We start from the raw sequence: 25,310 nt of genomic DNA, 5'->3' as shown, positions 1-25,310 counted from the left end.
GAAAACACTCCATGACCTACCAGCTGGTGGTCATTGACCACAGCTAACTCAATGTACTTGCTTTCACTCTGAACAGTGTGCTGGACTCGGTGGACCTGGACAGAAAACATGGAAAAGAGAAAACACGAAATTAGCATTTGACCTCAATTGAGTTACCTTTCTACCAGACCTTTATTTTATTGGAGTTTCAACACTTCAAGAATTACAGCACTTTCACTACAACACTTATGTACTATAACTATCAAAACACTTAATGATAACCACACAAAGAATATCAATTGATTAACAGCCATCCTCACAACAGATTCAGCATCAAGATTTTATGAATCAGTACAAAAGTGGTATCCCTCCAAGGAGGTGGATTATGGTGTTAGTTGGCATACTATTTCTACCTTGCTTTCTTTTCTTCTAGACAACACAGCTGTTGTGTCAAGAATCAGTTAGCTGCAGATTAGATGGAAGGACGTTTGTATTTATATCTTGATCTGCAGATGAGGGCTGTCACCATTGCTACTTACTCTTTCAGCTGCAGATGTTCAAGCCCTGCCAGCTGATCAAGCAGGAGAACATGGACTTAATTCACTAAGACATAGAAATCAGGCCAGGTTTCTGCCTGACATTGCCCTTTCAATTGCATCAGTATTTGCATCGTGATTGTAGTGGCAGCTCAGAGAAAAGATCTGAAGAATACCTCATGAATGCTTACATGCATGTGCATGTCACAATAACAGAACAAGTGATGTCTGCAGTTTTGCATAAGGAGAGGTCTGTCAATTTCTTTTCGTTTACACTGAAATTCTTTCCTCAGGTATTCACAAAGGAGGAGGTCTTCAATTTGGTGAAATTCACAAAACAGGGGTCACAAGGTGCACCCCTAACTTAATGACTAGGTCATCCATGCTGCATCTATGGGCCACATACAGAGGGACATATGGGCGCAGGCTGTCAGTGCACACAGATGCTTCTGAAAATCTGTGAGCACTGCCTTGTGCTACCTCAGGGGGGGATTTCAATCAAGCAAAGGTGCTCCAAAAAGGAGGGGCTCCAAGCCACAAACTTCCTGTGTAGAATGCCTTTTTCTGTAAACGTGGGAGCTTAACCAGGGGATATGGACCCTAGTCCCCCAAGAGAAATACACTAGTGAGAAAAAGGTAAGGTCCCACTAAATGAATGAGATAATATCTGGTTATCATACAATCAATGAAGTTCATAGCAGGAACTGCGAAGAGAGCCTTAAATGCTCTAAATCAATTTTTTATTTTGGAAAACAGGTAACTCCAGTTGAAATGCAATCAAAATGGGTCCCACAAGAAAGCAGAAACTCAGCCAACACGTGTTTCGCCCCACAGGCCCGTACGCCAGGGCTTTCTCAAGGCTGAAAAAGAAAAACGAGATGCGGCTAGAGAGGTAATTAATGTTTAGATTGTAAAAGATGGTTAAGAAAGGAAAACCACACCAAAGTGTGAAAACCCAAAGTCAGTGAAGATAATCGTGCCCAAGCGAGACATAAAATTTCATTCTAGAAAAAACTTTATTCAAAACCGCTTCACCTTTACTCTTGTCTTGGCATTAGTAATATTTCTATGGCTGTAAGATCACCTAATGCTGTACTTTCTTTCTCTTTCCAGCCACACTTTCAATAACCTTCTCGTAGGTGTTTGTTGCAATATTTTTTACTCCTTTTCATTTACTTCTAATATACCCCTTTTTAGCTTGTAGTGGCTATATTCTTGTTTCTCCTTTCTCTATTACTTTTCAACTTATTAATTTCTTTCTCCTTTGGATCATCAATCACTTGAATAAAGTTTTTTCTAGAATTAAATTTTTTGTTTTCACACTTCGGTGTGGTTTTCCTTTCTTAACCATCTTTTACAATCTAAACATAAATTATCTCTCTAGCCGCATCTCATTTTTCTTTTTCAGCCTTGAGAAAGCCCTGGCGTACGTGCCTGTGGTGCGAAACACGTGTTGGCTGAGTTTCTGCTTTCTTGTGGGACCCATTTTGGTTGCATTTCAACTAGGAGTTACCTGTTTTCCAAAATAAAAAAATTTATTTAGAGCAGTTAAGGCTCTCTCCGCAATTCCTGCTATGAACTTCATTGATTGTATGATAACCAGATATTATCTCATTCATTTAGTGGGCCTTACCTTTTTCTCACTAGGGGATTTCAATCAAGCAACGTCATCTTTGGTGGAGTTTTTCTGCCTTTATAAATACCATTCAAACGGATGTCCTGATCTCCCAAGTTGGACTTGGATCCAAGTGATTAGACTTGGAACATTTGTCGTTTTGTACGTCATGAAGTTCACTTCTGTCAGGATTGACTGACTAATTTGTAGTTCTCCTCGGGACTTAGAGAAATAATACTTCCAAGCGCTAGGTTTATGCAGTAGTGGTTACTCACAGAAAAACTCCATAGTGTACTTCTTTACCTCACTGTGCTAACAGCTCTATTCATCAAAATCCGTGGAATAGTTTGAAGGTGACCTTGAAGTCCGACATAGGCTTCTGACCACAGTCACAACTGCATCACTTATTAAGGTAGCAAATACGCTCACTTAGTTCACTCCTAGTCTGGAAGGGCTGGCAGTGGTAATTCAAATGGACAACAAATGGACAAAGATGCATATTACCTGGCTGAGTACGAGTAGATCATAACTTCTAGCAACCCTGCCTTGCATATGGGCCACAGATAAAATCGAATTTCAGCTTCCGGATGGCAATTTATATAAGAATTGTGGATAGTGTGACAAGAGAGAAGTAATTCAGAGAGTATCCTTCCTGTCAGGACTTATTCCCAGTCCTGATTCTGTTTATTGCCTATAATCCAGTCAGTACGTTTGTCAGTGTGGAGTCTCAGTGGGCTGGACTTCGGAGGTTATGGCTCTCCTGAGTAGTGGCATTCTCTAGGCAAGTCTTTGGTGAAAGCTAATATTAGGAAGCCCTTTCAATATCACTGTGATTGAGTCTAATTTAAAAGTTATTGCAGAAGGTATTCAACCCGATTGTATCAGCTTTCACTCACAAAACAGGAAGCAAAAGTATCGGCCTCACAAGTACACTCTGAAGTGACATCGCAGGAAATGAAACAGGAAGAGATTCTGGGCCTCATTATGACCCTGGCGGGCGGCGGAGGCCGCCCGCCAGGATCCCGCCCTCCAAATTACTGCGCCGCGGTCAAAAGACCGCGGCGGGTATTACGAGTTTTCCCCTGGGCTGGCGGGCGGTTCCAGTTAAACCGCCCGCCAGCCCAGGGGGAAAACGACCTTCCCACGAGGATGCCGGCTCGTAATCGAGCCGGCGGAGTGGGAAGGTGCGACGGGTGCTACTGCACCCGTCGCGTATTTCACTGTCTGCAAGGCAGACAGTGAAATACATTTTGGGGCCCTCTTACGGGGGCCCCTGCCGTGCCCATGCCATTGGCATGGGCACGGCAGGGGCCCCCAGGGGCCCCGCGACCCCCCCTACCGCCATCCTGTTCATGGCGGCTTTCCCGCCATGAACTGGATGGCGGTAGGGGGGGTCAGAATCCTCATGGCTGCGGAGCGCGCTCCGCAGCCATGGAGGATTCCAATGAGCAGCGGAAAGTCAGCGGGAGACCGCTGACTTTCCGCTTCTGACCGCGGCTGAACCGCCGCGGTCAGAATACTCATTGGAGCACCGCCAGCCTGTTGGCGGTGCTCCCGTGGTCGGGGTCAGAATGACCCTCTCTGTCTCTTTGTACTGTATATAAACCTTTGGCCCCTTTCATTCTAGTTTCCTCGCAGATTCCTTCTTAATGGCTCTTGCTGTAGTTCTGAAGATGTTTCGGTATTTGAAGGTCTTCTTCTTAGTGGCATATATGTAGCCCCAGAGGCTGTGGGAATCCTTATCTGAAAGTTTTTCCTGATGCCTTCTAACACCCTTCCCACCCCTGCCTCCCAACCCTCCCAGGCCTAGTGGTCAATACTCTCTATAACCATTTGAGTGTCACAAGGGTGGTGACCAGGTACCTCAACTGGTCCTCTGCTCATCATTTAGGATATGGGTATGTGATTTAGAGGTTTATGAGATGTTTATGCGATTTAGAGGTCACCAAAAAGGGGTGCAAATCTTCCTCTGCCATCTTTAGAATATAAATCAAGTTGATGAGTTCTTAGTCTTGCTGCAAGGATGAGTAGAGTTTACAGAAAGCGTACAAGAGACATTCCTGCCTTTTGGATAGCAGAAGAATGCTAGACATTTGAAGAACTAGAAAAAAAGCAACGTTTCCATCCTATCACCTTGACTTCTTGGATTGTAAGGCTTTACATTTTAAACCATCAGTTTGTATTTCTATCCTTTAGGCTTGAAGAGTTCTGTCTTATAATTCTAATCTGCTACCTAATTAAGTTAAGTGTGATAACAGCAGACTGGACTCATGTTGACTTTTCGCTTCAACAGGGGATTTAATTAACATATATTGCTCTCTATGGCATACACTCAAATGTAAGGAACAGGACTAGGAAGAGTATCCGGAGGAATGCTCAGTAACTTTTAATAACTTTAGTTACTCCCAGGGTTGTGAAATGTTATAACATACCTACTAGTTCAGTGGACTGGATGATTTAGGATTATACCTGTCCTGTAACACAAAATGCACTTGTCCGTTCTGGGGGTATGCTGTGAGATGGCAAATTATGGCAACATTTCCATGATATCAGAGCTCTGATTAGGTTAGGGTGGTGCATAATATTTCAGGTTTTGGATTCTGGCAAGTATTTGATTTTGCCACCTTGCAAATCTAGGTGCAGGGGCTGCACATGGGCAGGAAGCAGTAGTTTCAGGGTTGGAATGCCATTTGAGTCTGTACACAGCCACAAACTAATAAACTTAAACACATTCACCAACTCCTCTCCAATTTCTTCCCACATTGAAGCAGACTAGAAATGTACACCTTTACACTTTTTTTGCAAGGCAGGGAAACGGGTAGTACGGAAGGTGGCTTTGTAATCACTTACCAGATTTTCATATAAGCGTATATACAGATATATGTCTCCTTATCAAAAATTGAATTCACAAACGTTTGCTAAGTGTACGATTTCCAGGCCTACGTCTCTAAACTCTTGTGAATTACTTAAAGTAATAAATGTTCACCAACGCAAGGACATATAACTGCAGGTGCATCTTTGTGACTTCTTGAAGAATCGGGCCCCTCATTTTTTTTCATGTTGCACATGATGGTTTTACGCTGTTCTTCGTGTATAATCGTTTTTTGTTTTATATCACGCTGTGGTGCAAACATGTTTTACTAAATGATGCCACAGGAAAATATTATTTAAAGTTTACACTGAACATTTTTGGATATAATTTATTCTGAAAGAAAACCCCCACCAATCTTGCTTACGTGCTTTTGCCCATATTTTCATATAATCAGGGAGCTTTCTGGAAGCATTATAACTAGCCCAAACGTGTTCAGTTTTGCAAACATGCGTACACGTTTTTATACAGGAACTACTGTCAGTAAAGCAAGCGAGGCTCATAGTTCACTGCATTTCCTCAGAGTGCTCACCCTAATAGTATAGACTTTGCATTAATGAACCATATATACAAGTTTGAATAACTTATACATACGAATTTAAATCTTGCTTTTGTTGCAGACAATCGTCTATCACAGATGTATACCGTGATACCGTAAACTACCAGCCAAAGTTCCTGTAATGCTGGGGACTTATCCAGTGAACAAAATAAACATGAAAACATGTTGTCTTTTTACTTGTCAGAGTACTTATACCTCTTCTTCGCCTTCCAGCATCAGCCGCACCCCTTAACCCAGGAGTGCAGCTGCTTAAAACTAATGATACAGTATTTTTTTATATATGGAGTTGCAGGTCTGTCCTTTACGCACCCCTCTAGAAATGTATGGTCTCTAAGGGCAGAGAAAAAAGAAAGAGTTTTACTTCAAAGCAATTCTGAGGAATTTGCTGAGACTAACTGCCGGTATGAGTATGTAACACTGTCTACATAGTAAGAAACTAAATGCCAAATATCAATACCTAATCCAAACATTAGAATTACCTATAGCCTTCTCACAGGCATGCTACTTTCAGAGAAGAGGTGCAGATCATCTACTTGAACTGGCATTCCTTTGAATACCAACTAAGAACCTTAAATCAAAGCTCATGGAAAATTTAACTGGGCACAATTGGGGCCATCAGGTGAATGGCCCGTTTTTTGAAATGCACCCAAACCTCACCTAGGAGTGCAATCCAACATATTACAGGTTCTGTGAGCATCTGTCAGAGAAATCCTTGACTCCAACCAATTAAATGGACCCATGGAACATCTTGATACACGCTCCCTTTATTTTTGATACACTAAGGGCCTGGTTTAAATGACGACAGATGGAATACTCCGTCACAAACATGACGGATATCCCGTCTGCCATTTTATGATCTCCACAGACTATAACAGGATCCTAATACAGCGGACGGGATACACCTCATTTTTCATCCACTGAGATTTAAATCAGGCCCTTAGTGTCATAATCCATGTTTCATATTTAACTGTTTATAGCCTCTCCAGCCGCCTTGATAATTCAAAAAGTACATGTAGGTTTAACGTAAAACTCAAAATAAGGGGCATAATTACATGCCCCTTACGCTGCCTTAGCGCTGCCATAGCGCTGCCATAGCGTCATTTTTTTATGCTAAGGTGGTGCTATGGTGGCCTTTCCCCCACACCAGATTTACAAAGTGGTGCAATGCATGCATTGCGCCACTTTTCAACCCCTTGCTCCACATTATGCCTACGCCAGGCATAATGTATGCAAAGGGGGCGTTCCGATGCAGGGAGGCCCGAAAAAATGGCGGAGTGAAATTAACTAGATTTCAATGCACAATGTTTTCTGTCAATATTAACGCCTGCTTAAAATCAATGGGCTTTCCTGTGCTTTGCTGCATTAGCGTCAACATTTTTTAACATTAGTGCAGCAAAACGCCACAACAACGTCAAAAATTCTGATGCTGTTGCGGTAACAACCTCCATGGTGTGCCACATTGTAAATACTGCGCAAACATGGTATTGTTAGGTGGGGAAAGGGCGACGCAAGAGAAGTGGCACAACAGGACCGATGCAACACTTTCTCATAAATATGCACCTAAATATCTTGACCCACTTATTACTTCATGTTTTATTATGGAGGTTTTAGCTATATATAAGAGAAATGCACAAACTAAAACCTCCATGCACACAAATTTTCATACCTGTCGTTTTCTTCTTAGTTTTGGTATATTTGAAGTATATTGGTCCAAGCCATAAAATAGGCACCCTGGGGACAGAAGGACAAAATTGAATTATGAAGAGAGGTAAGTAAAGGAATGTTTGTTCTATGACAGAGCTCAGACCTCCAGTGGAGAACCAAACAGTAAATTAAAGTTGAAAACTAAAGGAAAGAATGCACAGCTATTTAAGACAAAACGAGGTAAACAAATTATTCTGAGCAAAAAGCACAAATGCATCATCAATAAACATCAACATGCAGGTAAAAAGAGTGATTTAGACTCACTGTTAACCTGTCGAAAATACTTCCAATCAAGACAAATTCCAGGGGACAAAGAGAAGTATTTTCTTGCTTCACCTCTCTGTTGTCCCTGAAGAGACCCAATTTTACTGAGCAGCCACAAATTTATTTCTAGGCTCATCTCTATTTCAAAAGGCAGATTAGTCTCATCCCTGAGCACACCTCTTTTTCATCTCACGAAACACCTCTATTTCATCCCAAAAAGTCCCACTGTGTGTGATACTACTGAGAGAATACTTTTGCTAAAGTATGTTTGCGAACGCAAGGGAGTGCAGTCATAAGTATTACACTGCACCCCATCACTACAAGATTGGAATTCCTGGAAATTCCCCACGGCCTAAGGTTCCAGATATCAATGAGCTATCTGTCAGGTATTGGTTTACCCCGATGGCCCTTACGCGCAGAAAAGTGATCTGAGCGTAGTGGTACTGATATTCCAGTAAAGATGCCCACTACAGCCCTGCCATTGCCAGCTGTTGGTGTAACTGAATTAAAAAGAAAGAAGCAGTCTCTGTTTAAAGAAAGCCTGACACTATATACCTTACTGCTCATTGGAGTAGTGTGCGCTGTGTAGCCATACATTTGCCATATTTATTAACTTTAGAGCAGAGATTCTGCAACTTAAAGGTAATGAATCAAGTGATTTGCTCTGTATAGGGATTGCTCATTTTCTGAAATTGGATGATGAGTCATTGGATGAAGCGCCAGTTGCAAAGTTCCATAGCCAGCTATTTCTATACTATATAATGTCTTCCTAGATGACTTTGGAGAGGGTCTCTAAACAGATAGGATTTAATGTGGTGTGAATACTCTCAGCAAAGATATCACAGCAGCATGCATCATCGTGGGCCAAAGGAAGTTGCCAACTGCAGGCCAAGCATGAAACAAAAAAATCGAGTCTTACTACAAGTGCATTATATCCTATGACACTTGTAATAAGGCGGACTACATGCATCATGTCTGTAACAGAGTACCTGCCCACCGACTCTAAATCAGATCATAAAGCTACAGGAAATCTAGCAGTTCTCTTCCTTGCAGAGAACAGGCACTGTATATCCCCTATCAACTCAACAAACAGCTTTGGTTGCCTTGCGGACGTTTTTGGAGCCTCGCTCCAGTAGTGAAACAGAAAGCCACCCTGCTGAGCTCACCTGGTTCTGTGCATCCCTGAGAAAGACGGAAGGCTGGAGTATGGTGAATCACATGAGGGTGCGGCCCCTGTGTGTGGAAATCGAAGAAGAGGAGATTGTCATTTGTGGACGAGTCAACAGTGGTGAGTAATTCATCAGGAATTTCACTCTACAAGTAAATGTCATTCATGATACCAGAGCAGACAACGTACACACAAAGATAGGATGCACCGAGTGGACAGGGTTACGGGGAAATGAAGAGTATAAGACATTTGTATCTTTAAAAGGTCAACAGAACCCAACAATACAGTCGCCATCATTAGGTAATAAATGCTCTTTGGGATCCAAATAGTTGATTTAGAAGTGATTTTGCTCACAGCATTTCCGTAGCTCTCTACCAGTGCTCACTTCCAAGGTCTAACTTTCACTCGTGTATACGCACAATCAGTTTTCAGCTGTAAGCAGTATTTTTGTTTAGAAGGCCCTCGATACAGTGGACACGTTTTAGTAATTTGCATGATTTTTTATGTTCTACCAACATGCCCAGAGACAGAGAGATAATGAGATGGAGAGTTCTTCTCCCCTGTTCGCTCAGCGCTCCCCTCCTAGGTTAAAGACGACACCATTCCTGATTAATTCATTACCCTCCTCTTTCTTACCTCCCTCCCAACACTTTCCAGGATTAACACCAGGATGCAAAAGAGAGCAAGAGATTGATTTCCATCATTACATAAGCGCTGACACTGAGTCAGTAACCAAAGAGAGGGGGATGTGAGGGAAACATGTGAACAGTGTGGAAACTAAAAGGATTTGGTGAGGGCTAAGATGAGGGGCTTTTATCTGTATGCGAAACTAGAAGATTCAAAAGCAAAGAAAATCATGTGGCAAATGATGAGGCTGGAGAGGGAGCTAATTGAGGAAGAATAAGAGAGGGGCCAGTGAGACACAGTAGGTGGGCAGGGGCATGTCACGCGTAGGCACGCCTCGCCTGCTGCTAAAGCAACCTGGTCCAAACAAGTTGTTATGAAACAGGTATGGTGTGTAATATTTAAAGGTATGCCCCGGTACACCGAGAACAACAGCGCTGATGAAGAGCTTTAGCAGAAGTATGCCCCATTTTACAGTGAGTTGCTGGCTGCCAGGCATCTTCCAATGAGTAATGTACTTATCATAGTCCAATCTAAGTCATGTAAGCCTCACTCTAAAAGCTCATCCTATCATACGCTGTCACTTCTGAACTGAGATACGAAAATATTAGCAAACTTATTAGCTGACAGGCTGAATGGTGTAACTCCTTTACTGGTACAATCAGATAAGACAGGGGAGGAATACCTCTTAAAATCTGAGGTGATTCCACATAGACGCAAACATGTGAAAAAGAACATTGAAGTTGCAGCAGCGCTTACATGAGAGGCAGAAAAAGCTTCTGACCGTTTGTACTGGCTGTTGCTTTTTAAATAAATGGATAACTTGGGACTGGGACGCAAACTGATTAACTGGGAGCAGGCGTTGTACAGTGGCCTTGGTACCATGGTTTTGACTAATGAATGCTTCTCCCCATATTTAAATCAGGTCACGGCACATAACAGGTCTGCTCATTGTCTGCCCCATTTATCACTGACAGATCACATGCCTCAGTGATCATCCGTCTTTGATGGTGCTGGTGGAGAAGCAAACTTCCCCTCAGTGAATTAACTTCCGGAGATGGAGCTAAGTAGGATTACTGATCCTCAGGGAAATCACTGGGACGTTATACCCTCTCTTGATGCACAGGAGTCAGAATGGTCTTTCACCTGAAGCACCTCCTCAAGGATGAGGAGAGTGAATGAAAGAGCAGGCAAGCATCAGTGCCTAAGAGCAAAAGGAGTCTTTGGTCTGGGAAGACTGAAAAGACTATGGTCTGGCGAACAACGCTTAGATGGAGCTCAGAAATTAGACCATGACTGTGCCAATACTGCTGGAGGATATCAATGATGCAAGGCCTAAAGAGGTACTCCTCCCTGATCTGGAGATTAATATATTTCTCCTGAACTCCACATAACAGTGCAACTGACTCTGGAACACATGAAGACTTAATCCTAGAAGAGCCTCACCTCCCAAATACACAATGCCCTTCCTTTTGACATTTACAACTCGATGTAGAATAAGATGTTAGGTTCTGAGGCAAAAACTAGCATGCATCTAGATACTTTCTCCTTCTCAAGAAGTTACTCACTACGTTTGCCTAGGGTAGTTGGAAATACCCCCACAGGGGAAGCAGAAGTCCCTTAAAAGGATACTTCACAACCTTACTGACAAGAATGGGGGTAGTTACTGTGTTCGGTGTCCGAGCCCCTGTACACTTCCCTACTGCCTCCGGTTTCAATGTCTCCTGTGGGGTTGGGTCAACATTACTTTGCTCATAGTACAGCTTGTTTCAGGAAGAATCTGGCACCAATGTTAGCACTCCACGCATGTGTACCCAATGGATGTTCCCCAAGAGAGAGCTACAGAGATTATGCAGGTCATTTGATGCAAATGTCTAGTGAAAGGATGTTTAAATCGTGTTGCAGCATATACACGCTACCTGGACAAATGCAAAAGGTGCAGCACAATGAAAAACAAGAAAACTACAATAAGAGAAAAACAGGGTGGGAACTCCATATACGAAGTTGCTGAGAACATGAGAAGCAAGTTGTGATCTATGCTAATGAGTATAAAAAAGGAAGTAGTGAGAATATGCACCTGTGTTGATGTCGGCTCATGCAAAAGCTCAAATCAACCAGTTATAAAAGCTGTTTCCATTCCTACCCCCCGAGGAGGAAATGTATCCTATTTTAAAAATTAAAAGACTAAGGGCTGCCACATTCACGGTGATAGTCAGACCACCGGACTCCAGGCGGTCCGACCGCCACATTACAATCCTGGCGGGCGGACCTGCCAGCGGACCACCGTCACAGTCAGGATCATCATTCCAGATGGGCTGACAGCAGCCTGAGATATAGTCAGCCATGGCAGCGCTAAATTCAGCGTCACCATGCCGATTACACTTCAGCTTTCTGCCAGGCTTTCCATGGCGATCACCCCGCCATGGAAAGGCTGGCGGAAAGGCAGTGACGGAGCCAAAGGGAGGCCCCTGCACTGACCATGCCATACAGGGCCACCCCTGCAAAGCACTATCGGAATGCGCACTGTCTGCAAAGCAGACAGTGCGCATTCCGATGGTGCTGGTGTGCTATGGTTTTAGCCTCGACTCTCTTGAGGGACCAGAGGTCAATACCGTAGCACTGTTTCCGTTGGTCAGCCTAGCGGGAACAGTGTAATTCAATGTACGCTCATTGGGTGGGGCAGGGGAGATGGGGGACCACCAAACTCGTAATGAGGCCCTAACATATGACCTTGCTCATTTCCAACTTTGGAACACTTCATATCAGATTCCCAGTCCAGCCAGTTCACATGGTGGCACCATGTGACACAGTATCAGCATTCTTCACATGAACATCCAGAGACACAGTGAATACTAAGCTGTGCTGGAACCCATTACCCAGAGTAGGGTTTCAGGTTCTGTATGGAAGCTCTGCACTGATGCAATTCTTTGAGGATTTTGCAACTTCAACAGAACATGGGATGTGGTCTTAGTGGCCTATGTGCTACTGGGGATGGGAGCAAAAGCTGTTCAGCTACTCAAGGTGGCAAGTGGTCCCTCACCTCCAGAACAAAACTATTTTTCTCTAATGATGAACAAAACTGAAATCTTAAATTAACAACTACACTTTTAACAGTGCTTCTGAGATATTCCTTTCTCCAGAGTCACTGCAATTGCAGCTCAAACCAGCAAAGATCCTCCTTCACTACCATAGCACTGTGGATCTGAATGATCATGGAAAGTTCAGCCTGCCTTATAACATAACATCGTCTCCCTTCTGCCTTCCACCCTGCCAACCTTACCTGTCCCTATTCTGATTCTACAGCAATACGCAAACTTTTATAGGTGCATTTCACAATCCACAAGGTTTGATAATCACATAGAAGCAGCAAACTGTTAACAAAAGAGAAAGGCACAACATGGTCCCATTTATTTATGAAACAAAGTGCATAGAGACATTAGTGAAGTCTGGTCTCACCTCTTGGCTGTCAATTGCTTGTGGCTCTATCATGTATGTGAAGTTTCCATCAGAGAAGACGCCACTAGAGAAAAGTGAAGTCATGAGAAGAAAAGTGAAAAGTCATGAGAAGAAAAGTCATCATTCCCAACCAAAGTGCCCTCAAGCACTTATCCATCCTATTCCAATCAGTCACTTCCAAGGATAATGCACCCATCACTCTTGTCTGACACTATCTTTGTCTCAGATGCCACCCATAACCTTTCCTCTGTTCAAAAATTGCACATAGCATTTCCCTTATCCCAAGAGTCATGCTAGGCATTTCAACAAACAGTTGCACCCGGCATTTACCCAGTCCTAAAAGAGACACCATATGTTTTCTTTCCAAAAAGTAACACTGGGAATGTACTTTGCCCCAAATTTCATGCCCATTATTTACTCTGCCCCAGCCATTGCACCTGGCATATCTTCGATCTCTGGAGTAACACCTGGAATTTTCTATTTCCTCTGTCCCAGTAGTCGCTCTTAACATTTCCTTTGTCCAAAGAGTCACACCAGGTGTTTCCTCAGTCTAGCCAGCTGCATCTATCCTTACAATCACCTGCCATTTCCTACCGCACCACACACATCTGGTTTTTCCTATTACCATGGGTCCCATCCAGTATTTTGTAAGTCAGGAGTCAACATCTGAAATTTCTTTTCAGCCCTCAAAGTTGACAAATGCGTTTCTTCTTGCAAACTTATACCTGAAATGATCTTGTCCCTTGAGAAGTCACACATAATATTATATTCCTCCTCACTCATTGTCATTTGGAGTTCTGTGGCTTCTAGTAGACTTATATCTGGAATTCCATCACCTTTTCCTACACCTAATACTCTATCACCTGCATAAACTCACACATTTTCTTATACGTATGTCACTTATGTTGTAATCACACTACTTTCCAGCTCCCTAATCAAAGCCTTCATACTTTTCACTCATCAACAGCTCAGGCTATTCCCACCTCATCGATCTAGAAGTTGTATGTGCAAACAAAAGATACTTACTGCAGCCCATGGCAACTGGACAAAGCCACAAATGAGTCAACATTTCCTCGCACTCTGCCCTGATAATAGCAGTGTTCAGTCACAAGACCCTAGAGCAGATCACCAAGAGAGAAAAATACAAGTTGAAGTAATGTGTTCTTAATTGGCTGTGTTACATTTCGTGACATCAGATTATACTCATACCTTCAAACGCAGGCATGCTTTGAAACAGAACAGATAATCTTCCTAACAGTAGGTTAACAAGGGTTCTCAGTCTTAGGGGAGGAATGTGTTCAAAAGTGGGATCAAATTCTGAGAAGCCATAAATGCATTTGGAGGACAGACTAGATCTAAGCATTTCATACAGGAGTGATCACAAAAATAGGTTTTCCAATCATTGGGTGATGGTGCCTGTTTAAGAGCCATGACAGTGCTTTAGTTTTGTGTGTGTATTTCAAAAAGAAAACAAAGAATCTTTCATTCTCTTTGCAATCAGACCGTGAGCTATGGTTGGTGTCACTGAGTTTGTTTAAGTCTTACAAGGTTCCTTTTGCATATAAATTTAAGAACAGCAGACTCAACTCACAGCAGTGGTACCAATAAATATAATAACCTGGGAAAGAGTTTAGATCTCCTCAACATCCACCCAAACCAAAACTATCTGTCCCATTTAAAAGATGATGATTAACCACCAAACTAAGGGCCTGATGTATTACTGCCAAACCGGACTCAAAAACAACAGCAAGTTGACTGTATTCCACCCGCCGTGTTTAGATGTATCGCAGCTGAGCCACAGACCGCCACGATGAAGTGCTCTACCTAGCCGTCAGGCTGGAGAGTTCCTGCCGACCCTTTTTAGATGTTACAGTCCTGCAGGCAGTGTACTGGCGGCAGATTACAGACGGAGGACGCTGGAGCCATAGGGCATTGTACAATGGCAGTGGCCACTGCACAGAGGTAAGTCATACAAACACATTGTACGTTAGCCATATGTGTATCTGCACAACACACACCATCCACATTATTATCCAGTGCCATTCCACCACAACAGGACATCTATATGCAGAAGAGACTCACTGCCATACATCCATGACACAACATACACACACTATTGATACTACACACATACATACACCACAACTACAACAACCAACACAATGGTGCAGCCATCTGCACAAACACACAAACACAAAAGCCCAATTGCACACATTACAACAACCACCACACAACACACCCCTGAATGGTGCACACGGCAACACAGCACACAAACCAAACAAACAAGACATCAGACCCACATGCATGTCGCACACATCCAGACACAACCACATCATCCACTCCTGCTCTTTCCACCTCAACCAGTCATTTCAATCTCACATACACATACTGACTCACAATAAAACAGGTACAAATTCACTTGCAATGTAAACACATGGACATGATGACAAGCATGATGCCATCATTATTATGATGCCAACATTCATTTGGCAATGACTACTGACATCATAATGACAATGATGTATGTGTGCAATATGTTTCTTGTACAAGTGTGTCCTCATCAATCACTGACACAGATGTGTTCCTGACATATGCATGTCAGAGGTAATTCCAAAAAATACTTGTGGCATGAATATTTCTGCAGAGGTCCCAAGCTCATGTGCAGTGCCCACGCAATGTATACATCACATACAGTATCCTAACTTTTGAGTCTGGCAATGGTGAAGCTGTGTCCTCTGCGGTCCAGTGGCAGCAGCGACAGCAGGTGATGTCCAGTTGGTTCAGTCCAAAACAGAAGCAGAAAGGTGGAAAAAGGTATGTTTTGTACCCCTATCCCCTCCAATTCCCCAACTAAGGTGTCAAGATTAGAAAACCACAGTTGGCTTGGTGGTACTGCACATTCAAATCTGCTCTACGGTAAATGTGGCTGGAGTCCCGCCATCATCCCCTATTCCCAATGCCGCTATCACGGAAGCTGGAGATTCTTGGCTGAGTTGGCAGGACTCGGGCGGTGTTTCGCCTACGGTGCTGCAAACATATTAATCAGGCCGGCGGACTGCCAAAGCAGCAGATGGGTTTTCCGATCGAAAACCAGCGGCAAGACCGTTACTGCCAAGATCTAAATCTGGCCCTAAATGTGTGTTCAAAATGGAAAGGTCTCATATATCCTTAACTAACTAACCCCTGATTACCTGGACGACCAATCAACTCCATATACCATTAAAACCAAGGGTGCAAACAGCAATACGAATCAAGGTGTGGGACCCAGCATAGCATGTCACAGCACATACAGATAGGACACAGCACATGCACAGGTACAGCCCCCAGCAAAGGTGGGTGTTGGGAGTTTAGAATTTAGAGTATAGAGCACATTCATCTTAATCTGATAGCATCAATCAGGAACCATGACAAGTTACTTTTAGCCATACTGCTGAACATAGCAAACGTCTTTCCACAGAAAACTTTAATCCAATTTCAAGATATCATCCTGACAAGTCTGCAGCTTAAACTTAATGTGCATGTACCACATCTACATTTATTGTACCCTACAGGACATCCTTGCCATGTACCTTTACCTAGGAGCCACCCTTCAGAACCCCAATAACTTTTCGGATTGAGCTCTGACCTAAGTCAACATGTTTTTGATGCTGATGATGGTGTTGGGGATAAATGGCCCCCACAATATGATGATGGCAACTTTTATCTGGACCTACAAGAGGCCAGTGGATGGGACACTTCCCTAGACATGGGACTGGATCCTCCCCTTTGGCCCTTTCATGGAAGAAACCACTTAATTTACTGTAGTCATCAGATGAGCAGCTAAAGTCCTGGACTTACAATTACTATTTGATGGGGTAAAAACCAACATCCTCGATAAAGGCTTACAGCCCGAGTAGACCTTGTCCAAACCCTTGCTCCCATTCAACGAAGCCCTGACTGACACCGTATTGGGTACTTGGACTAAATCTTGTTGCTGCCAAACTGTGAACAGACAGGCAACACAATCTCACTGGCCTGCTCCAGGTGACCCTGCCTTTGTGATGCACTACCCTACTCCTGAGAGCCTGGTAGTTCAGATGCATCTACTATCCGGGTTAATCCTAATTCTTTCTCTATGACCCCTTTCCCCAGACAGAGAGTCACAAAGAATTGAAGCACTCTGGAAATTGATGTTTTCATCTGCTAGCCTCACCCGTCAGTCAACGGCAGCTGCTTTCTGGGTAGAAACTCCCATGCATTATGCTACATGGTCACAAAGATCTTGCTGGTAGTCCCAGAGCAATTCCATGCCAACCTGGCAGAAACCATTCAGAATGGCTAAGGCGCAGCTAAATGCTTTATCAGATCAGGCCTGTACACTACTGACTGGTTAGGCAGAGCAGTTAGATCTAACACCACACATGCATGAAAACCATGGGGTTCCCAGGTGACATTCAGGCACCTTTATACAGGTCTCGCACATTTGGCGAGAAGGCTGATTTAGCACTAGAGCATTTCAAGGAAAGCAGAACCACAGCCCACTCCCTAGGTGTCCCCACACCTACCATGGTGTATCCCCTACTGTTTAGCTCCTTTTGTGCCATTGCCAAAGGGCTTTGCTTACAGGCAACGCCAAAGTCCGCCACCCCAGCAAGAGACATCCCATTCCTTATGAGGTCGGCGATCCAGCAAAAACCATAAAGGCCTACAAGGACAGCGTACCTCTCAGTCCCTTGCTCTTTCGGCAACAGCCTCCCAGCCGCTTTAGTCTACCCTTGATGGTGCACCACCACCCTGTGGAAGGCAAAATCAGTCATTTTCTCCAGGCAGGCCATAACATCCAACAAGTGGTTCCTATGGATAGGTGAATGGACTACGCCCTGCCATTCCTTTCCAGCCCGCCACATCTTCCACCCACATCCGAGCACAGCCTCGGAAATAGGAACTGGTTCTTGCTTCCGTTATTTCATAGTGCTGAAAAAGGGAGGAGGCCTTTGTCCAATTTATATCTCTGGCCTCTCAATTTCTTCTTGCCGGAAGGACAAATTCGAGCAGATCACGATGGCCCAGGTTCTATCGGCTCTGGATCCACAAGACTGTATGGTACTGTTGAATCTGCAGGATGTCTGTTTCTGTGTACCCATCCTGTAGGCCTATAGACGCTACTTATTCTTCATGGTCGGCCTTGACCATTTTCTGTTTGCCGTGCTGAACGTGGGGTCACCCCTGTCAGTCTTGGACTACTTCAAGATGATGGGGAACCTTTTGCCATCATTGGAATTTATTATCAACATGCCAAAGTCACCCCAACTCATTTGCAGCTCCCTTTCATCAAAGCTAGCCAGGATACATTGCATTATTGGACCTTTACTCCGAATAAGCGAGGTAGGACATTCTGGCTATGATCAAACAGCAAGTGTAGGACATTCGGGCTGTGATCTCGATGTTTGAGCCTCAGTCCTGGGATTCAGTGAGGGTGGATCTGAGGTATCATGGCCTATTGGCCTCCTGCATCCTGCTCGCCGACCATGAAAGATGGTATAGGTGGGCTGTGCAAATGGATCTGAAATCTAATTGGGCATAGCATCAAGGGAACTGGATAGATTCCATCCAGGTTTCGAAGGGGGATGAAAAAGAGCTACAGTGGTGGCTGCTCAACTGCCATGGGACCAGCGGCAGACCCCTCTCTCTGTGCACCCAGAGCTGACTCTGGTGACGGATGCATCACTATAGCTTTAGGAAGGTCACCTGGGAGGTGTGAAGATCAGAGGACTGGTTTCTGGTGGAAACGCATCTGCACATCAAACTGCTGGAGTTGTGCGCCATTCATTTGTTTTTTAAAGCTTTCCTGCTATCCAGCAAGAAAGGGCTAGTTCAGGTCCTCATGGAAAACACCACTGCCATGTAGTATGGCAACAAATAGGGCATGGTGGGGTCCTGGCTCTATGCCAGGAGGCCTTTTGCCTCTAGAAAGGGCTGAATCGTCAGAGCATTTCTAAGACTATTCACCACATGGCAGGATCTTAAAACACTAGAGTGGACGAGCTCAGCCCGCAACCCCTACCAGATCACAAAATGCAATTACACCTTGAGGGCGTCTTCCAACAATGGAGAGAACTCTGACTCAATCTATTTGCCACCACCAAGAACATGCAATGTCATCACGTTTGCACGCTGTAGTTCTCCTGATAGCTCTCTCTCAGAGAAGCATTCCATGTAGAGCAGAGCACAGGACTTCTATATCGCTTCCTGCTGATACCTCTCCTACCTTGAGGTCTAAAGGGGATCAGGAGTGACCAGGCTACTGTCATCTTAGTGGCTCTGGATTAGGCCAGGAAAGTGTGGTACCCAAACTTTTAGGCATGAGCATCTAACCCCCATCAGGCTGCCTCTTCTGGAGGATCCTCTCTTGCAGCAGCAGACTCTTGCACCTGGGCCTGAGCAATCTACACCTTTATGCTGAGAAAGTGAGCAGCAGCTGCTGACTGTATTCTATCTCCCTCCTAAAGCAATGGATGCGTCCAGGTGTTCCTCAATGGTGTGTCAAGTGTGGATGTTAGGCAACAATTGTGGTTTGGTGCAGCACCTGCAATACGGACCCGTTTTAAGATGAATGCATCACTGTTTCTTTTGTCTTTGGCCCTGCATGGGTGTGCAGGGGGCACTGTTAAAAGCTATCTGTAGCCCCTTTCTACGTGTTCCGGCCCAACTCTCCTTGTTCAAATCACTTGTTGTGATGAGATTCCTCAGAAGCTTAATTCACGATTCTTCCAAAACCCTTTGTGATGCCACAGTGGGACGTTAATTTGGTCATTATGTTTCTAATGGGCAGCCCTTCTGAGACACTGTACAGCTATCCTCTACATCTCCTGACCTTGAAGAAGGTTTTTCTCATTGGGTGAGTAAGCTTCAGTCTCTTTTAGTCGAGCCACCCTACAACACCTTCACTTAGGACAAACTGGAGCTGATGACTACAGTGACATTTGTAACATAGGTTGTGACTCCTTTTCAAGTCTATCGCACTGCTGACGTTCTCTGCCTCACTTAACCCCTCGAAAAAAGAAGAAAGCCTCCATCATTTAGACTCCAAAAGAGCGCTGAATTTTGTGGTTGATCATACCAAAGAGCACAGGGTGGATGATCAGCTCTTTTGGGGTTCCCTAGAGTAAAGAATGGCAAGGCAATGCACAAAAGGAATTTGTCCCCTTCACTAAGATCTGCTATGTGTTGGCCAAGAACCAACCTCCTGAAGGATTGAGAGCCCATTCTACCAGGGCCAGGGTTGCTATCACTGTACTGGCAAGCATAGTGCATAGCCTGGACATTTGCCAGATAGCTACATGGCCATCAGTGCAAGCATTCATGAAGCATTACTGCTCTGACAGCCAGGTCTGATGTGATGGGTGTTCTGGACGTTTGGTCCAGTAGGACTTTTTTTGCCAGAGCTATTCCACAGATCCACTACTGGTGGAGGTACTTCTTTGATATCTATTCTAAAGGGGAGGATTCTGCAGTTAGAAGTCTCTATCAAAGGATAAGTTACTTACCTTTGGTAATGCTCTTTCTGGTGATTACTGTAACTGCAGACTCCTCACTGCCCTCCCACCTCCCGGTTCTGTGGCATGGCCACTTTTCCATCTAAAAAGGAAGCAAGTTAGAAATCAGCACACCGGCACAGTTAATTGGTTTTGGGCTCCACGTCCGAGGGCACAGACATTGGCAAGAAATAAACTGACATCAGCACTTGGGTGGCATTTATATGTTGCTTCAGCTTTCACTTCCAGGGAACAACAGTTTAGCACGGAGCCGCAAAGTGACACCTACTGGGGAGCAGGACTTACTGAAACTAATTCGCCCATGACCTCTGAATTGTATGCTTACTGACTAATGACATTTGGGTTGATGGTGGTAGCAAAGAGTTCGAGGTCTAGCTTGCCCCAGCGATGGAAGATCTTATTCAGCGGAGTTTGGTTCACCTCCAAAATCGTAGTATTCTCTTACACATCAGTAGAGTGTGTCTGTTCAGTCACTGACCACACCTGGCAAATGCTCTGGCATTTGAGTCTAAATACCGAATGACCCAATTTCACAACCACTGATCTCCAGTGAGAGGACACATGCACCCTTCTTCCTCCGTCTTTGTCTGAGATGGTGTTGCCTGTATAAACTAGGACTGAGGAGGCCTTGATTCTTGGAAAAATGACTGCAATCCTAGTCTGAAGGCATGGAGTTCTAACACATTTAATGTGGACTTTTTGTTCTTTCTGCAACCCTTTACCACTAATAGATAACTTCTGGAGAGGAGCTCCCCAACCTTTCATAAGTATGTTGGTGGACATCACAAAGTGTGCAGGCTCCTGATGGAACCAGAGTCCCATGTTTGCATTTTGTTTTGGGTACAAAAAGACAAGGCTGCTTTTTTGTTGTGTGATAGTAATCCTGTCATAGAACAAGCCTATATAGCCTTTGCCAGTTGGTTGTCTCATTCCTCTAGTGATACAACATGAAGACGACAGAATGGTACCAGAACGTTATTTCCAGGAAGCATATGAAATGTCGAACTGTCACTGTGTTTTCGACCAAATCATGTAAGCACTGTAGTTTGTCCTTTTAAATTAATGCTTTTCCTTTGTCAGTGCCAGGATTGCTTCCATGAACTGTAGTTGTCTGCAGGAAATATGAAATAATATTCCTTGTGAAGGAAAGGCCCATTTTTGGAAGAGCCGTAGACAAGTCTGACTAGATGCTGTGATGGAGGAATATGAATTTCCTTTTATTAACCAATTTCTGAAGTAAAGGCAGACTTGGTGACCATGTTGTCAGAAATAGGTTTCCAATGGTGCCATGCACTCCATGAAAATTCCTGGGATCGAGTTCAATTTGAATAGGAGTCCCATGAATTGATAATGGCAAACAACCACCATGAAAGTAAGCATCCAGCAGGACTTTGATAAGGAAGAAATGAGAATGAAATCCTATATTTCACTAGGATTTGGGACCTGTTGTATTTCTCATTTCTGCATCATGGAGATAATGTCACCTGGAAGCAGGTCCAAATGTTGGTAGGTGAGTTCTGCTTGGTAGAGTTGGAGGAGGGTTTTGGATGAACTCCAATATGCGACCATATCTTACTACATCAAGGAGCTAATAATCTGTTGTGATTGATTCCTATTCCTACAAGCAGAACTAAATTCTCCCGTCCTCCCTCCAAGAGACCCCATAAATATTTAATATGGATGTTTGGGGCAGTGCCGCCTGCACTGAGACAGTATCTTGTGTCTGTGTCTTGTTCTGTTGATTGGTTGCCAACCCTAAACGTGGGTGCCGGTTTTGTGTAACTTGATGCTAGTAGTATTTTGTCTTGCTCTTGAGAATATGATTGTCTTTATGATTCCTGGTGTGTCTGATATGGTTGGTAATGGTACTGCTGGTAGCTTCCTTTGTATGACGTCTGACCTCTTCCCCTGTATCCTCAAAAAGACTTACCTTTGTTGCAGCACTTACAGCGACCCTACTGCCTCGGTGTCTGCCTTTATGTTCTGGAATGCATCATCCACAAACTTTGCGAAGAGTAACTTTCTATTGAACAACGTGTCTAGGATCCTAATTTCGCTCTCCTGCCAAAAGATGCGCATCGCAGCTAGCTTTGCCTCCGTAGCACTCCTGCCCCAGATAACAGTCTAAATCCAGTAGTGGCAACACCCATCGCTGGGTTGATTATTGCAGCTGAGACATTTTCTTCCTCTCGAAGAATCGCTTTTACATGTCTATCTTTCGGTATAATTCTAAGAAAGGGGCAATATCTAATCACATTTGCCTATCATACCTTCCTTAAAATTGCCAAAGAGTTTGCAGATCTAATGCAAATTGCAGCCATGGCTGACAGTTTCTTGACAATTTTGTTAAGGTGCCAACCTTCCCTACCCAGAGGAGTGGTGCAGGATGTGGATGGATTAAGGGACTGCCTCTAAGCTGATCGCATTCTGACTTCATCAGACAGCGGACGTCCCACCAGACATGTAGGGATATTCTCTGGGGCTTTATACATCTTCTATACGTGTGCAACAAAAGCTATCCCCGTCGCTGGTATCTGCATTACTTTTAGGTGCTCCTTCCATATGTGATCAATGATGGAAATGGACCTGACAGACTTTCTTGGTGGGTCTTTAAAAGTATAGAATAAACAGTCCATGTCCTTGGTTGGAATTGGTAGTTCAAACTGTCTTGATAGCAATTAATACATGAAGGAAGCCCCGACATGTCATCTGGCGGGGAGTAAGTAGGAGGTAGAGTGGGTGAATCAGCTGGTAGTGTAATGTAGTCATCCTATTGATGTCCATTGGCATAGTATCTTCCATGGTCAGGTGGTGAGACTGTTAAAGAGGGAATTGACTGTGGTGGCTCGGTAAGTCTTGAATTGACTGCAGATGCAAATTCAACATTTTTATCTTTATTCTGTTACTTTTTGAACCGTACAAAATAATTACAAAATTAAAACACATAATAAAATACCACAATACACAACACAAACAGAATAAAGTACAAGGTAAAAAGATAAAACCCAATGAATCCTCCCACAGACTCAGTGGTAAAGCCACTGGTGAAGCAGTCGTTGGCACGTGTTGTGGCCCAGGACTACCTATGACAACATTACTTAGGCACTGTAGCTAAACTGAGAATACTGGTGACCTATCTTAGAGGGAGCCCTCTAAGCGCCCATCATCCCCTTGAAACGCACACATATCTGAGCGTCATCCAGGGCTTTGCTGTGTCAGGAGGTGCAGCTTCCTGCATCGCCGCACGAATACATTAATGCGGGACCGCCGTGTAAAAGTATAGCCAGACTTGAGGCCACACCCGCAGAAGGATGAGGAAATGGTCTGTATAAAATGCACAGGCAGGTAGGTGATCGTAATGATGCAAAGTCAAAGGAAACATAGGGGGAGACACTGCAAATCCAGGCGACAGGGGCGCTTAAAAGTAAGCAACACTAGGGGCGTTCTAATTCAGAGTAAGCATCATGAATGTGTGGGCTACCTTGCAGAAGCGCACCAGTAAACGATTTAAAACAAAAAGCGCAGGACAGACGATGGGGAGGAGTAGTCTCATTAAGGGTAATTCCAGAATTAGCGTGTAATTTTGATGCGTGCTGCGAAGTGGAAAAAATAAATGAACTTGGTCACCGGTACCCGTCCTTAAATTATTTGATGCTACATTTCAAACTCTGGTACTCTTCCAATATCAAAGCATGCTCCCTACAGAAGTCACACCACCAAGGCCTAATTAAACAAGGCTTTGTATCTGTGATTGTTTGATACCGTTGAGAGAAGTCTAACTCTGGCAGAGAAAGCGACTTTTAAGACAAGTGACCTTCATATCATGCAGGGCTTACATTTAAATTCGCCTGTGTCTTGATTGGGGGAGGGGTTGGATTCCAGAATTTACTGGCAGGTGGCGGCATGCTGCGAGGATGGTATTGTGAGATCGTCCAATTCCTCCTCTTCAAAGATTTCCTCTCTTACAAGATTTCCTCTCACTCAAAATGATGCAAGTTTTGTTTACCTAGTCCCAGTACCCCTGCTTCAATGTTGGAAATGAGCCCAGAACTGGACTGCGAGTGCCAGGCTTTAGCAGACCTGCTAACACACACATGGTGCCACACTATGGCAGATCTCTTTATATGGACGCTAAATGAGCCAATACGATATCACACGGTACATGATAAAAGTGATGGAAACTACAGCGAAAAGTAGATTTCCATTTGTGTTTAGAAAATCTATACAGCAGATGTCCATTATTCTCTGTCAGGAACGGAGACTTCAGATTACGCTTCTCTTTTCTTTATTGCATAAACACAGCAGCCAATAACATAAGTGAAAACAAACATATATTTCCCATGAGTCCAGTCCACCCTCTCTATGACCCATCAATCAGGATCCCATTCACCATAAAATAGTCCACCTAACACAAAGTCCTTCCTCTTTCTTTGCTGCTGACACAGCCATAGATAAGTGCCACTCCAACTCTTTTGGTGTTTATTGATATCTTACTGTGGTACTATTGTGATTCACGTAGGTAATGCGGGGCAGCACTGGGCTTATGTTCAGTGGCGCTGCTATATTTATTTTCTGAGTATATTTTGCTTATCATACGGCGCGGCACACCTTCGTGCCCTCCGGCGCTTTTCATTCTGTTGTGCTGCACATGAACATGATTCTCTCTGACTTGGCTGTATTGGGACTGCGATCTCGCTTTACGAGCTGGCTTAGAACGGGGATTCAGGCAGCAGCGCAGCGTTTGGTAGAGAACTTTTTCTTCTCCCTCACTCATGCATGCATGGAAACGACCGGATTTGCTGACCGGCTTCACATGTTTGGCTTCCACCGGGTGATTCAAATCTCGCTCTAGGAGTGCAAGGTCTCTTCAGTTGTTACTTGGTCCCCCCCCCCCCCCCCCCCCCACGCCCGACAGGGCTGTACAATACAGTTAAAGTCTTGCTCTAGGGGTTGAAGGTGTCTCCCCCCAAAATTATTATTTAGCTGGCTGGAGCATTTCTT

The 25,310-nt window shown here is 44.1% G+C and overlaps 1 protein-coding gene across 3 annotated transcripts in view; it reads right to left on the bottom strand.

Annotated features, from left to right (window-relative positions):
• Positions 1-25,310, bottom strand: part of ADAM11 (ADAM metallopeptidase domain 11) — a 375,674-nt gene that overhangs the window by 252,495 nt on the left and 97,869 nt on the right. For all 3 annotated transcript variants that reach the window (XM_069237932.1, XM_069237931.1, XM_069237933.1), the window contains exons 5-9: positions 13,801-13,889; positions 12,775-12,838; positions 8,693-8,759; positions 7,225-7,289; positions 21-95 (exon numbers count right to left, since the gene is read on the bottom strand). In XM_069237932.1, the coding sequence (XP_069094033.1) occupies positions 21-95; positions 7,225-7,289; positions 8,693-8,759; positions 12,775-12,838; positions 13,801-13,889 (360 nt within the window). The remainder of the gene's footprint in view (positions 1-20; positions 96-7,224; positions 7,290-8,692; positions 8,760-12,774; positions 12,839-13,800; positions 13,890-25,310) is intronic.

Source organism: Pleurodeles waltl, chromosome 6 (assembly GCF_031143425.1).
Source record: "Pleurodeles waltl isolate 20211129_DDA chromosome 6, aPleWal1.hap1.20221129, whole genome shotgun sequence".
In the NCBI taxonomy this organism is placed as follows: Eukaryota; Metazoa; Chordata; class Amphibia; order Caudata; family Salamandridae; genus Pleurodeles; species Pleurodeles waltl.
This window is presented reverse-complemented; position numbering and strand designations above follow the sequence as displayed.